Source organism: Chroicocephalus ridibundus, chromosome 27 (assembly GCF_963924245.1).
Source record: "Chroicocephalus ridibundus chromosome 27, bChrRid1.1, whole genome shotgun sequence".
Taxonomy (NCBI): domain Eukaryota; kingdom Metazoa; phylum Chordata; class Aves; order Charadriiformes; family Laridae; genus Chroicocephalus; species Chroicocephalus ridibundus.
This window is the reverse complement of record NC_086310.1, coordinates 584,093-597,559: the sequence shown is the minus strand read 5'-3', so window position 1 is coordinate 597,559 and position 13,467 is coordinate 584,093. Positions and strand designations below refer to the sequence as shown.

General features: G+C 57.5%; 1 protein-coding gene across 1 annotated transcript in view; it reads right to left on the bottom strand.

The window, feature by feature from the left end:
* Nucleotides 1-72: 72 nt before the first annotated feature.
* LOC134507727 (deleted in malignant brain tumors 1 protein-like) overlaps nt 73-13,467 on the bottom strand; it is a 48,071-nt gene continuing 34,676 nt past the window's right edge. Inside the window, exons 21-33 of the mRNA XM_063318576.1 lie at nt 12,986-13,309; nt 12,079-12,408; nt 11,479-11,808; nt 10,081-10,419; nt 9,108-9,437; nt 7,842-8,171; nt 6,498-6,827; nt 5,977-6,306; nt 5,089-5,409; nt 4,229-4,558; nt 3,544-3,873; nt 2,793-2,909; nt 73-2,647 (exon numbers count right to left, since the gene is read on the bottom strand). Of these exons, the coding sequence (XP_063174646.1) occupies nt 2,511-2,647; nt 2,793-2,909; nt 3,544-3,873; nt 4,229-4,558; nt 5,089-5,409; nt 5,977-6,306; nt 6,498-6,827; nt 7,842-8,171; nt 9,108-9,437; nt 10,081-10,419; nt 11,479-11,808; nt 12,079-12,408; nt 12,986-13,309 (3,878 nt within the window). The 3' untranslated portion in view covers nt 73-2,510. The remainder of the gene's footprint in view (nt 2,648-2,792; nt 2,910-3,543; nt 3,874-4,228; nt 4,559-5,088; nt 5,410-5,976; nt 6,307-6,497; nt 6,828-7,841; nt 8,172-9,107; nt 9,438-10,080; nt 10,420-11,478; nt 11,809-12,078; nt 12,409-12,985; nt 13,310-13,467) is intronic.

Below are 13,467 nucleotides of genomic sequence, written 5' to 3'. Positions count from 1 at the left end.
TTGCCCCTTGGTGGTCTCTCCTCCTTCCCACCCAGTACCTTCTCCCAGAGTCCTTCAGACGTGCGTGGGAGGTCACCTGGTGCATGTTGCTGGCAGATTTGGTAAGGAGAGACCCACCAAATCCTGGGTGTGAGGTGATCTCACGTGGCACCACTGAGCCTGTACCCAGCAGAGGTTGGTTGCAAGATGGGCCAGTGAGATGGATTTGGGCTGGTGGATCCCCCTGCAAAGATGGTTGTGGGCTTCCTGGTTGTGATGGTCTCCCCTGTCCCACAGCTTCCTCCTGTTTCAGCCCTTGAGACACCACAGGGGAAGCTCTGGCCTCTTCCAAATGCTGTTCCTGGCTGCAGATCATGAGGTTGTGATTTGATTTCAAGGTTGAGCTTGTTCTGAATATCCTCTGTAGCCCAGCCGGTGGTGGATGCATCTCAATAGGTTCCCATCCTGGGATCTGTGGTGTCCATGTGTCTCCAGAGAATGGGGTTTGCGCCTGCAGCCCTGGGAACAGGCTGCCTGGGCTGGTGGTGGTGCTTCACCCTTTAAGGCTTGATGAGACTCCCAAGATGTCGTATTGGCCGTGAAGCACCTACGTGGTGTGTGTTGTAGCGGTGGGGGCCCCTTCACCCCAACCCCAGAGCAGAGGCAGCTCCCCTTAGGCCATATCCCACCCAAACTCACCCTCTCCTTTCACTCATGGTCCTGAGAAGAGGGGAAGATTCTCATAAAAAAGGAAAAAACTTGAGGATGGGATTTGGAGGACACCTGATGGTGCTGGTGGCAGGAGGTGGCTGCTTACGTAGGGTCATTTAGGTCACTCCAGGTCTCTTCCACATCACATTTTTGCCTCTGTGGGTGTCTCACCCATCCGAAGGCACCTCCAGAGGTGTATTTTGCCTTTGTAGGAGCAGCCCAATCAAGCACTGCAAATGATTGATGGAGATCTGGGGTTGCATTCAACTGCTGAGGCCTTCAGCTCCTCTTCCAGGAGAGCTTGCATCTCTCACAGTCCCTATGTCCTATGTGCCAGCTTCCCTGTGAGCGCCTGGGTGATTGAGGGCATCTCAGGTGGCACTAGGTGGGTGGTAGCTAGACTCTCTGGGCTCTCATGGTTGGACAAGCCCCAGCCTTTGATCGTCATCATGCCCTGTGGGATCTCTTGGAGGGAGATTGGCCAAAGGGAGGTTTACCTTCATGATCCCCATTTCACCCTCTCTGCTGGAGGAAGTTATTTCAGGTTTCGCACTGCTTGGATGTCCTGTGGCCCCCCTGCCCCCTCTCAGCCCTGGCCAGGGGACTGATCTCATGCTGGCACTGCCCAGCTTTTCCAGTCTGTGTTCAGATGTTTGCTCCAGCACCTGGTGAACTCCTGGGGTTTCTCTGGCAGGATCTAGGGGACAGCTTCACCTGGGGTGAGGAGCGTGGAGGACTTTCAGTTTATTTCCACATGTGGTGGACCCCAAGCTGCCCTGGCTCTGATTTTGCTCCTAATTTGGGGACAGTACTCTCCAGACCCTCTGAAGCATCACAGGAAAAAGGAGAAATGTGGGGAAACCTCTGGTTCTGTGCCTTTCCCAGTTTTGGGATGTCTTTCATCCCTGGGGAAGCTGGAGAGAGGACTGGACACAATGTTTACTTGAATCTCTGGCAAGGGAGGCATTGACTGCCTTGGCAAAGGCCATCTCCTGCTGCTGGGACCTCTGCTTTTTGGGTGTCCTGGCCCCCCCTCCCATCATCCCTGGTGCTTTGGGGGCACAGCCCTCAGTTGGCGAGTCTGATGGGACCCTGAGGCGAGGCTGAGAGTGGGGTCCCTTTGCACTGGGGTGCTTTTAGGCATGGGGTGCCAGCAGAGAACTACAAGTACCAGGCAAGAGCACGTCTTGTACCCCATGAACCTCATCAGGGGCATTCCCTTGGGTGCCCAAGGGATTGTCGCAGGTTGGGGGCAGGGGGCAAGGGAAATGGGTCTGTGTGGCCACCCCAAAATGCATCCAGGGAGGACGGCTGAGTATTTGCGGTTGTGGGGTAACACGCTTTGCAGCTCTGGCACCTGGGATGGTCAAGAACTGGGGGTCTTGATTCCATCCAAGGTCTGGGGGAAGCTGTAGCAGAAAAGCACAAAAGCAGCTCCTGTCGTGTCCCCCCACAGCGCTCACACCCGTCATGCCAGGAGGGTTGGGGGTCCCCTTTTAATTCGTTTGCACCCCTCCTTCTGCTTCTCTGCTCCTTTAGCTCAGCCTTGCACCACCTGCCAGGTCCATCGGGCTCCTCCTGAGCTGTGGGGGCTGCCCGGAGGCTGCCAAGGCCAGGTAAATAAACGTCACCAGGCTGGGAGACCCCTCTGCACCGGCTATTTCGAGTCTTCTCATATAAGTCATTGGTACCACCTGTTTTTGAAATGTTCTGCCCATCAGCTGCTGCTTTGGAGTCTTCAGGAGAGCGGATTAGGGAAAAGGTGGGGGGCAGCAGGAGCCTGGTGCGACCCCTGGGACATGAGCTTGCGGGGGCTGGCATCATGGGGCAGCGTCTTCCTTCATGAGCTGCATCGTCTCGGTGTTGGCGTCCTCGGGGGCATCTGCCTTGGTGGGGACATAGATGGCCCCCATGGGCTGGAAGGACGTCGCTGAAGGCCTCTGGGGGTGCCGACGGGCTGTGAGGTGGAGGGGACACTGGGCTGTCACCAGGCTGTGGCAGCCCCTGAGCTGATCCCCGTCTCTGCATCCACCTGGGTTTCGGGGTGGCCAGAGCGGGGACTGTAAGTTGAGGGGGGACACACAGAAGGATGGGACTGTCACCTCCAGCATGGGCTGCTGCCATGCACCTCCTCTGCAGGTTGAGCCACAGCAGGACCCCGCTCAGCAGCATCACCAGGACCAGCAGCGCGATCAGTCCCGAGCAGGAGGGCGGAGCACCTGGAGTTATGGGGAGAGCGGACTCAGGATCCCATTTCCAGCCAAGACCAGTAACAGCGTGCAGGAAAACCTAAAATCTAACACAGCCGGACCACCCCACAGCAGCTCAGCTGGTGGCGGAGATGGGCTTTCCTTAATTAGGCTTCACGGTAAGACCCATTTCCCTGGGTGGACAATGCGGGGGGGGGGCGGGGCAGAGCGACCTTCCACGTTCCTGCTGCTCTTACAGCCCCCATCAGCTCTCTGTTGTGTTGTCCCACTTTGGATTTGGGGTGCTACACCTCAGACAAGCCTATTTCTGACCCTCCCCGCACTCCCTGTCCTTCAAAATTGTCTCAGGTCTACCACAACCTATCTGAGAAACAAGGGCTGGTCCTGGAGGGAGCCCAGAGGGTTTGAGCTGGGGGATAAGGAAATTTGGGCTCCAAGAAGAAGAAATGGAAGGGATGAGTGTGTTTCGAGTGGTGAAGGCATCTCTGATGCTCCCGAGGGTGATGGAAACCGAGGTGCATCCCCCAGGAAAAGCCCTCAAGAGCTGCCTGGGGTGAACATGTGCCACCTTTCCCCTTTCTTCTCACCTTGGGACCTTTTCCCCCTACCCGGCACGGACACCGCGGAGGATCCCAATGCTCACCCTTTGGCTTTGTGCACACCACACCGGCTGCTGAGCCCTGCCTGCACGGCCCCAGTCCTGTCCCTTTCTGCTGGCACTCCAGGAGCAGCGACTCGCTCCCCCGGCAGCTCAGCCCCTCCAGCAAGGCAAGGCCATCCCACCGCCTGAACTGGGCTCCGATGGGCACCGACTGGGCTGGCCCGCAGCCCAGTTGCCTGCAGACCACCCCGGCTTCCAGCAAGCTCCAGCCAGTGCTGCACACCCCGTGCCAGGTAGCGTTGTAGAGCACCTCCACCCGCCCCGCGCAGGGACCGGGGCCGTCCTGCACCCGCACCTGCAAGGGGTTTGTGCCTGCAAGAGGGAGCAGAGAGGGTGAGATGTCCCCTAAGACCCAGCAGGTAGATGGAGAGGGCCATGCATGCCATTTGCCACCTGTACCTGCTGCAAAATTCACACACCCCCCTGCTCCCTTGCAAGGTCATTCATAGAATGGTTTGGGTTGGAAGGGACCTTAAAAGATCATGCAGTTCCAACCCCCCTGCCATGGGCAGGGACACCTCCCACTAGCCCAGGTTGCTCAAAGCCCCGTCCAGCCTGGCCTTGAAACCAGTGATTCCCATCACTGATGTCCCACCAGTGCTGCCAGCCTCCCAGTCCTGCATAAAAGGCTTTTTTGGGGCATCTGAGCATTCTCCCTGTGGACCACCTGAGCACACGACTCCTGTGTCTTCCTCGTGGTTGCAGTTATGGACTCCCCAGCTGCTAAGGCTGCACTGGGTGAAGGTGGTCTCCAGGCCGGTGCACTCTGCATCATCCAGCCAGATGGGTTCCAACCCTTGCCCGAAGTGAGCTTGGCCCGGGGCCGCCACAGCTGTCCCGCAGCCCAGCTGCCGACAGACCACCTTGGCGTCGTTCAAATCCCAGCTGTCGTCGCAGATGGTCCCCCACCGCCCTTGGTGAAGCACCTCCACTCTCCCAGCACAGCGGTTCGGGCCATCAGCCAGGCGGACCTGTACCTCCTCTGTGATGTTGGCATCTGTCAGGAGAAAACCAGTTAGGAAAGGAGAACAGGACACCCACAACCTCATGACAAAAAAATCCCCAAACCAGAAGCCAGAGTGCAAATACAGAGTCATTCTGGTCCCCCCCCTCCCCCTGGCAAGGGATGCAACCCTCCAACCCTTCCAGAAGGAGCATGGCTGTACGGATGGACTTCAGTTGCACCTTCATACGCTAAAATCGTGGTGTCTCCTCCACGCAAGTGTGTGGACCAGGCAATGGAGACCAGGCTGGGGGTTTTGGGTCAGTTGGTTCCCCTCGAGACAGGGCTTGGCTCGCTTAGTGCCACCGGGAGGTGGGGTGTGATGGTTTCGATAAGATAATGGTTGTGAAGGGGGTGGGAACCTGTTGCTGGGTTGGGGACAAGCCTGGCCAAGAGACTATGACCCTTTGCCAGCCCCCTTCCCCAAAAATCACACCTTTCCACAGCTAATATCACCCTGGAGGCAGACAGATAGGCCCTCCTGTGCCCATCCCCAATGCTCTGTGTCACAGGATGAGATGTACCTGAACACACCACGCCAGCATCTTCTCCGTGGTTGCAGTTACTCTCTCCCCAGGGACGAGCTCGGCACTGGGCGAGGTTGTCCTCGGTCCCGACACAGACCACATCATCCAGCCAGATGCGTCCTATCCCCTGCCCAAAGCGAGCCCGGCCAGGGGCTACCGTGGCCCTGCCACAGCCCAGCTGCCTGCACACCACCATCGCCTCTCTGAGGTCCCAGCCGTCGTCACAGACTGTCCCCCACTGCCCATCATGGAGCACCTCCACCCTCCCAGCGCAGCGGTTCAGGCCTTCCACCAGGCGGATCTCTGCCCGGGCCAGGTCTGCGGGCAGAGAAGCAGGTGACGTAGGGTTGAGGATAAGAGGATTGCGTGTCCAGCAGGGCTTTCTGGTGGCGGCAGCTGGGGTGCAGACCTAGGGCAGATGCCCAGCCGTGGTGGGACGGGAGGACAGATCCCGGCCTGAGCCCTGCCTGCGGAGACATGCGGGCAGGCATGGCCCTTGGGGCTTCATAAGCACCACCAGGCGTCTACGTTTGGCCTCCAGAATCGGTCCCTGATGGGGAAGGGGAGAAATAAATCCCCTTTCTCGGAGTCTCACTGAGACCCAGCAGAGTCTCGGTGCAGCCCACATCACAAACCAGGCGTCAATGTCCTTTTTGCCCCCTTCCCTGCTTAGCTGCACAAAGGGCAGTTGGGCTGGGGCAGCTACTAGGATGTGGGGATGGGAAACAAATGCCATCTGCCAAGGGGACGAGCCCCCATGCTCTGCAAATCTCCTTTCTGCACCCAACGCTCCTGAGGTCAGCTTGGAGAGGAAAAAGCTTGTGAGGAAAAAGGAGGAAAGAGCTCCAAGCTATACTTTTAGGACCCTGCAGGAATGAGCATCACCTGAACAGACCACGCCAGCATCCTCTTCATGGCTGCAGCCGTTGATTCCCCAGGGCCTGGTCTTACACTCCTCAAGGGCCTTCTCCCCACCAGTGCAGGCGACCCTGTCCAGCCAGATGGGATCCAGTCCCCTGCCGAAGGAAGCCCCTGCTGGGGCCGCGACGGCCTCGCCGCAGCCCAGCTGCCGGCACACCACCACTGCGTCCACCAGGTCCCAGCCGTCATCGCAGACCGTCCCCCACATGTGGTTGTGGAGCACCTCCACCCTCCCGGCGCAGCGATGCGGGCCATCCACGAGCCGGACAGTGGATGAGTTGGTTTCACCGGTGTCTGGAAGCACCGCAGAAACGTCGTGATGGGGGCACACACCAGTGCCAGTGGCAATGCCCAGAACTGGGGCGAAAGGACCCCCCACCCCAGGAAGGGCTTGACCATCCCACTGCAGCGTCACCTTGAAGGTAGCAGGATGGATCCCACACTGGGCCCCCCTGGACACCCCATGTTGCAGGAGTGGGATGTACCTGAGCACACGACGCTGGCGTCTTCTCTATGGTTGCAGTTACTCTGTCCCCAGGGATGAGCTCGGCACTGGGTGAGGGCATCCTCGTTACCGGCACAGCCCACATCATCCAGCCAGATGCGCCCTGTCCCCTGCCCGAAGAGAGCCCGACCAGAGGCTGCCGTGGCCCTGCCGCAGCCCAGCTGCCTGCACACCACCGCTGCGTCATTCAGGTCCCAGCCATCGTCGCAGACTGTCCCCCACTGCCCATCGTGGAGCACCTCCACCCTCCCGGCACAGCGGTGTGGCCCATTCACCAGCCGCAGGTTCGCTGAGCTGGAGTTGCTCCCTTCTGTGCAGAGGGAAATAGGTGAGTGTGCGGTTGCTGGGAACCTCCACATTCCTGGACCACCTCCTGCCTGCATCCGTGGACCACCCCCGCTTGCAGCATCCCATGTGCCTACAGGGAGGGGCAGGGCAGGGACAGCATTGACCTTTAAAGAGCATCTAGTTCAATTCCGCTTCCATGGGCAGGGACATCTTCAACTAGACCGGGTTGCTCAAAGCCCCATCCAACCTGACCTTGAACGCCTCCAGGGATGGGGCAGCCACAGCTTCTCTGGGCAACCTGGGCCAGTGTCTCACCACCCTCAGAGTAAAGAATTTCTTCTTTATGTCCAATCTAAATTTGCACTCTTTCAGTTTAAAACCCTGCCCCTTGTCCTGTCACTACAGGCCTTGGTAAAAAGTCTGTCCCCACCATTCTTATAAGCCCCCTTTACATAATGAAAGGCTGCTATAAGGTCTTCCCAGAGCCTTCTTTTCTCCAGGCTGAACAACCCCAACTCTCTCAGCCTGTCTTCATAGCAGAGGTGCTCCAGCCCTCTGACGATTTTCATGACCCTCTTCTGGACCTGCTCCAACAGGTCCATGTCTTTCTTGCTGGACGCAGTACTCCAGGTGGGGTCTCCCCAGAGCAGAGCAGAGGGGCAGAATCCCCTCCCTCGCTCTGCTGACCGTGTGGGTTTTGGTGCAGCGCAGGATGCGGTTGGCTTTCTGGGCTGTGAGCACACAATGCAGGCTCTTGTCCAGCTTTTCCTGCACCAGTACCTCCAAGTCCTTCTCCTCAAGGCTGCTCTGAATCCCTCCATCCCCCAGTCTGTATTGATAGTGGGGATTGCCTTAACCCAGGTGCAGGACCTTGCTCTTGGCCTTGAGGTGAAGGTCCAGGAGATACGCATGGGTGAGATGGCAAGAAGCCCCTACGCCAGCCTTGTACACAGTATCTCCTCCAAAGGAGGCCACCTGCCTGCCCCTTGGTACCAGCAGGAGCTCTGCCTCTGTCCACCCTCATCCCGGATCTCACCTGCATGCACCACGCCGGCATCCTCCCCATGGTGGCAGTTGTGGATGCCCCACGTCTTGGCTTGGCACTCAAAGAAATCGGTTTCCTCCCCTGTACAGCTCATATCATCCAGCCAGATGGGGCTGGCTCCCCACCCAAACTGAGCCAAGCCGGGGGCCGAGAGGGCCACTCCACAGCCCAGCTGCCAGCAGACCACCGCTGCATCCTTAGGGTCCCACCCGTCATCACAGATTGTCCCCCACTCATTGTTATAAAACACCTCGACTCTGCCGGCGCACTCGCTCAAACCACCCACCAGGCGAAGCCTGTGGCTGCTGGCAATCCCCGAGCCTGAAAAATACCCAAGAATGGGCATTATTAGGGAAACGCGTGTGCATCTTAACACCTGCTGGATTGGAGAAGACAGGACATCCCTGTGGCCATTCTGGATGGTGTTGCTTGTGTGTCCCTTGCCCTTTAGCAGGGACTTCCAGCAAAGTGAGCACAGGGGTTTCTGCAGTGTGGAAGGAGACGCAGAAGGTCCCTTCTACCAGCTGCACCCTGAGGGTGGTTGCACCCTGGTTCAGAGGTTGGGACAGGAGGAAGCACACGTCTCCACCTGAGGGACACCGTGCTGGGGAAGAAGGGATCACAAGGATCCTTCACAGTTTTCCCCCGTACTTTCCTTCCCCCTTCTTTGGAAGCTGCATCACCAAGGTTCACCCGGCACTAACACACTTCTTGCCCTAGAGGAAATGGCAAAGGATCTTTATCTGGTTGTCCCTGTCCTGACTGCTTCTGACTGCCACACTGACCTGTCCATGGAGGTTGACCTTCTAAGGCCAAGGCTAGACCGGCAGCAGCCAGCTCAAATGTGGTGTACCACACGAGAGCAGCTGGTTCCAGTGCATCATTCTGTATTTATCTGTGCACCCTGACATTTCCCAGTGCCAGCAGCGCAAGGTGCTCTGCCTGCTCTCAGTCACATCTGCTGCCACTTGAGCAGCACCCATGCACCCTCCAGCCACCGCTCCCCAAGGGTGCAGGTGCTTCACCTCATGAAAACATCTTGGACACCTCCAATAGTACCAGCCACTGAGGCATGTCTTAAGCCATGCTGCTTTTTTTCCCGGGTTATCATGTTTTTCCTTGTCTCTGAACACTGTATTTCAATGCAGTTTCTACCAACCTGGGCAATTTGTTGGTCAGCTTGTTTCCAAACTGTTCCCAGCCTGCAGAAGGCGGGGCTTGGTCCATCTTACAGAGAAAACAAGTGGTAAGGGTTACCTGAGCACACAACGCTGGCGTCTTCCATGTGATTACATGCATGGTGTCCCCAAGGCTTGACTGGGCATTCAGCAAGGGTGGCTTCTGTCCCGAGGCAACCCACCCCATCTAGCCAGATGGGACCAGATCCTTGCCCAAAACCGGATGAACCTGGGGCTGACACGGCCGTCCCACAGCCCAGCTGCCGGCACACTACAGCTGCATCCTTCAGGTCCCAGCCGTTGTCACAGATGGTCCCCCACTGCTGGTTGTGGAAGACCTCCACCCTCCCAGCACAGCGGTGCGGGCTGTTCACCAACCGCAAGGCTTCTGAGCTCCCTAGGTTCAAGTCTAAAAACAGAATAGGAGGACAATAAATCATGGCCAGAAATGCCTGCCTGTCCAGTGGCTGGCAACGTGGTGGACCTCCCCTTGTAAAGGGTCTTGCAAGGTGTCCACCAGCATGGAGCACTTCTGCTATTGCTGCATCCTGGGTGTGCACACATGAACACTTTCGGGGACAAGCCTGGTAGGACCATGCCCAGGAGACTGTGAACCTGGCCAAGTTACCAAGGGGCTCCCATGATGTGAGCATCCTCACGGGAACAACCAGGCAAGGAGGCACCAAGTGCACCTGAGCTTGGTGAAGAGAAGGGACTCCTGGAGGACTAGTGGCTGTGTGGTAGAATGGGTTAAAAAAACCACAGGGGCAGCTGCAACCCTGGTGTGCCAGGGCTCTTTGTGTGTGATGGAAAGCCTATATCTTGCAGGCTTGGGATTTGTGGGAATCCCAGGTTTGGGATTTCCAAGCACTTTGCCTCAGGGAAGCCAGAGACTGGTAGACCTTGAAATGGAAAACACCTTGTGCTCCCTGGTGGGACCTCAGGAACAAGGGGTGGTTGAGCCAGGACAAGGAGGAGCTGGATGGGCAAATTTGATCAGACTGCACGGCCTCCCCCAAGGGAGGACTGATCCCTGACTCACCGCCACTGACCTGCGGCTGCAGAGCATGAGACACCTGCGTGCCCCTTCGACTTGCAGCTTTTGGTGCCCCAGAACTTGACCTTGCATTCGAAGAGGGCCCCCTCTGTCCCGGTGCACTCCACAGCATCCACCCAGATCAGGCCATCTCCTGTCCCAAACTGGGTAGACCCTGTGGCCGAGTGCGCCGCTCCACAGCCCAGCTGCCGACACACCACGTGGGCTTCAGCCAGGTCCCAGCCATCGGTGCAGATGCCTCCCCAGCGCTGATCATGAAACACTTCAACTCTCCCAGAGCACGAGTCTGAGCCGTTGACCAAGCGGAGGCTTCCAAGGTCGGCAATGCCCGATTCTACAACACCAGAGAGCGTACACACATTACGGAGATACCTTCTGCACTGGGAAACCTCCAGCTGCCACCAATGGGTTCACACCAGAGGCTGAGCAGCCTTGGGAGTTCAAGGATGCTCTTGCAATGACAGAGATGACCTTTGAGGTGTGATGTGAACTGGCCCAAGTGGTGCCCAAGTCTTGATTAGCGTGGGCTTGACCAGAATATAGTCAATGGACCTTATATAGTTTGCCTTCCTAAACAGACACATAGGGCAGGGTCTAGTTGCCAAGATGTAGGCATCCTTGTGCCGTTTGGGACTCCTGGGATACCTCACCCGCCCTCCAGCTGCTGCTTCTGAAGGGCACAGGTTTTCTTGCAGGATCTCTTAGCCCAACTAGGGTGAGATGCTACCTTCCCGTGCTGGGGTGACTGAATTCAATGCTGGCTGTCTTGGTCAGTGACAAACGGATATTAAGCAAAGTCCGCCCTGATATCAAGCAAACCAGTGGCCCCAGCTTTTTAACAGCCACTAAAATGGGTTGTGGGGTTCCTCTGGCAGAAAGTCAGAGTTGGAGAGGAGATAGAGGGATGGGAGATGGGCTCTCGTGGGCTCACGCAGCTCTGAGCGTCACAGGGTACTTCTACCATGGATCAACAAAGTCCTCCCTGACTGTAATGGGCAAAGAACCATTCATACTGTAGTCTGCCCCACTGTGAAGAAGTAGGTGGCCATGTTGTAATTTGCTTGATGGGAATGGTTTCTCTGGCCCGTGCTAACTGCCAGGATTTGTGATAAATAACATCAGTCAAAAGCTGGAGACCGTATTTTTAGTGATAGTAGTGCAAATGGGCAAGGTGTTTGTTTTTCTGAGACTTTAATGTCTGTATACAGGTGGTGCCCTCTTCCACCAGGATGGACCACTGATTTCAAAGCAAAGGGTCTCCAGGCTGGCTGAAAACTGTTCCGTCATTGCAAGTCCTTGCACCCACAGGGGAAAGCAGAGTCAAACCCCAGCACAAGAGGACTGTGGGAAGGTTTGCCGTGGTGTTCCCGGTGCCAGGATGGGTGGTGGTTACCTGAGCACACCACGCCGGCATCTTCTCCGTGCTCACATCCATGGACGCCCCAGGTGTTGGCTCTGCATTCGGAGAGGGCAGCCTCTGTCCCCGTGCAGTGCACATTGTCCAGCCAGATGGGTCCCTGTCCCTCCCCAAAGTAAGCCCGCCGTGGAGCCGATATCACCACCCCACAGTCCAGTTGCTGGCACACCACTTTGGCATCCATGAAGTCCCAGCTGTCATCACACACTGTCCCCCATCTCCCACTGTGAAACACCTCAACCCTCCCGGCGCAGGGACCTGGGCCATCCACCAGCCGGACCGGGGCAAAGCTGGAAACAGCCGAGCCTGCAAACAGGCAGGGAGATGCTCAGATCATCCAGCGCCTTTGTGGTTAGAGGAAAGACCCTGCATTTCTGCACATAGCCGATGCTGCATGGTCACGTCACCTCTGAACCCACAGCATCTCATGCCCTCCCGTGGAGACACTTCTCAAAGGGCTTGGGAGTACTTGACCCAGCAGCAAGTGGGGTGAAGCTAGCACCTTGCTCCCAACTGGGATGGGGGGGATATTACTGGTGCATCCTGACCCACTGCTGGGGCTGGAGTAAAACGCACCTGAGCACACCACGCTGGCATGCTTTCCATGGCTGCAGCTGCTCTCTCCCCACGGGCTCGCCTGGCATTTTGTAAGGGTTGACTCTGTCCCCTGGCAGTTCACGTTGTCCAGCCAGACGCGCAGGGGTCCGGTGCCGAAGTCCACCTCCTCCAGTGCTGGCAACACCGTCCCACAGCCCAGCTGCTGGCACACGACCTCAGCATCCTTCTTATCCCAGCCACGGTCACAGACGACTCCCCACTCCTCCTGGTGAAGCACCTCGACTCTGCCAGCGCAGCGGTGTGAGCCATTTGCCAGACGGAGATGAGCTGGTTCGGGGATGATTGAGTCTGCAAACATCCGAGAGATTCATTAATGCCTTCAAATGGTGGCCAGTTTCCCTCCATGCTTATGATATTGCAGTTAAGCTCCTGGCCCGTCTTCAAGCTGTCAAAAAGCAGAGAAGGGGAGAACAGGAGGGGTCCCCACCACCACCCGAATCTTCCACCCAGGAGTACCCTGCACCAGAGCATCTCCCTGCAGAGGGTGGTCCACACTGGTCCTGCATCCTTATGGACCCCAGGACGCACTGGGGGACCCACTCCCTGCAAGAATTCCTTGCCATGCGGGTTGCTTTGACAAGCTTCCCTGCAATGAGTTGGTCCTGTTGTTAGAGCTGGAAGGTACTGGGAGGGGTGGGAAATAGGGATCATTGCAGGAATGCCTCCAGCCACCCCAAATAAACACCTTGGTATGGGAAAAGTAGCCCCCTGATGGGACCATCAGGTGTAGGGAGGGTCCAGAAAAACCCCACTGGCTGCTGATGCTGACCCCCAGTCTCAGCTAGGGGTGCAGACCTGCCATCATGACATAAACCCCCCTCCCACCGCCTTGTGTGGAGCGATGCTGAAGGAACAATGGTCAAACCTGAGCAAACCACGCCAGCGTCTTCCCCATGGTAGCAATTATTGATGCCCCATGGCCGGCCCCGGCAGGAGGACAGTGTGCTCTCCATCCCCGTGCAGTTCGTCTCATCCATCCAGATGATGCCGACCCCACGCCCGAACTGACCCCCGCCGGGGGCTGACAGTGCTCGCCCACAGTCCAGCTGCCGGCAGACGACCTCGGCATCCAGCAGGTCCCAGTTGTCATCGCACACGGTCCCCCACTGCTTGCTATGGAAGACCTCGACCCTGCCAGCACAGCGGCTGCCATAGTTCACCAGACGGACCTGGTCACCCTCTGAGTTACCTAAAAAAAGGAAATATGGGCAAGGGACAGCATGCTGCGACCCTTGGGTAAGGAAAACTGTCCTGGCACCTTCTCAGGTCGCTGAGTGTTGCACCAAGTGCTGCAGGCTCATCTAATCACCTCAAAAAGAGTTGGCTGATCCTCAGTGCCTGCTGGCT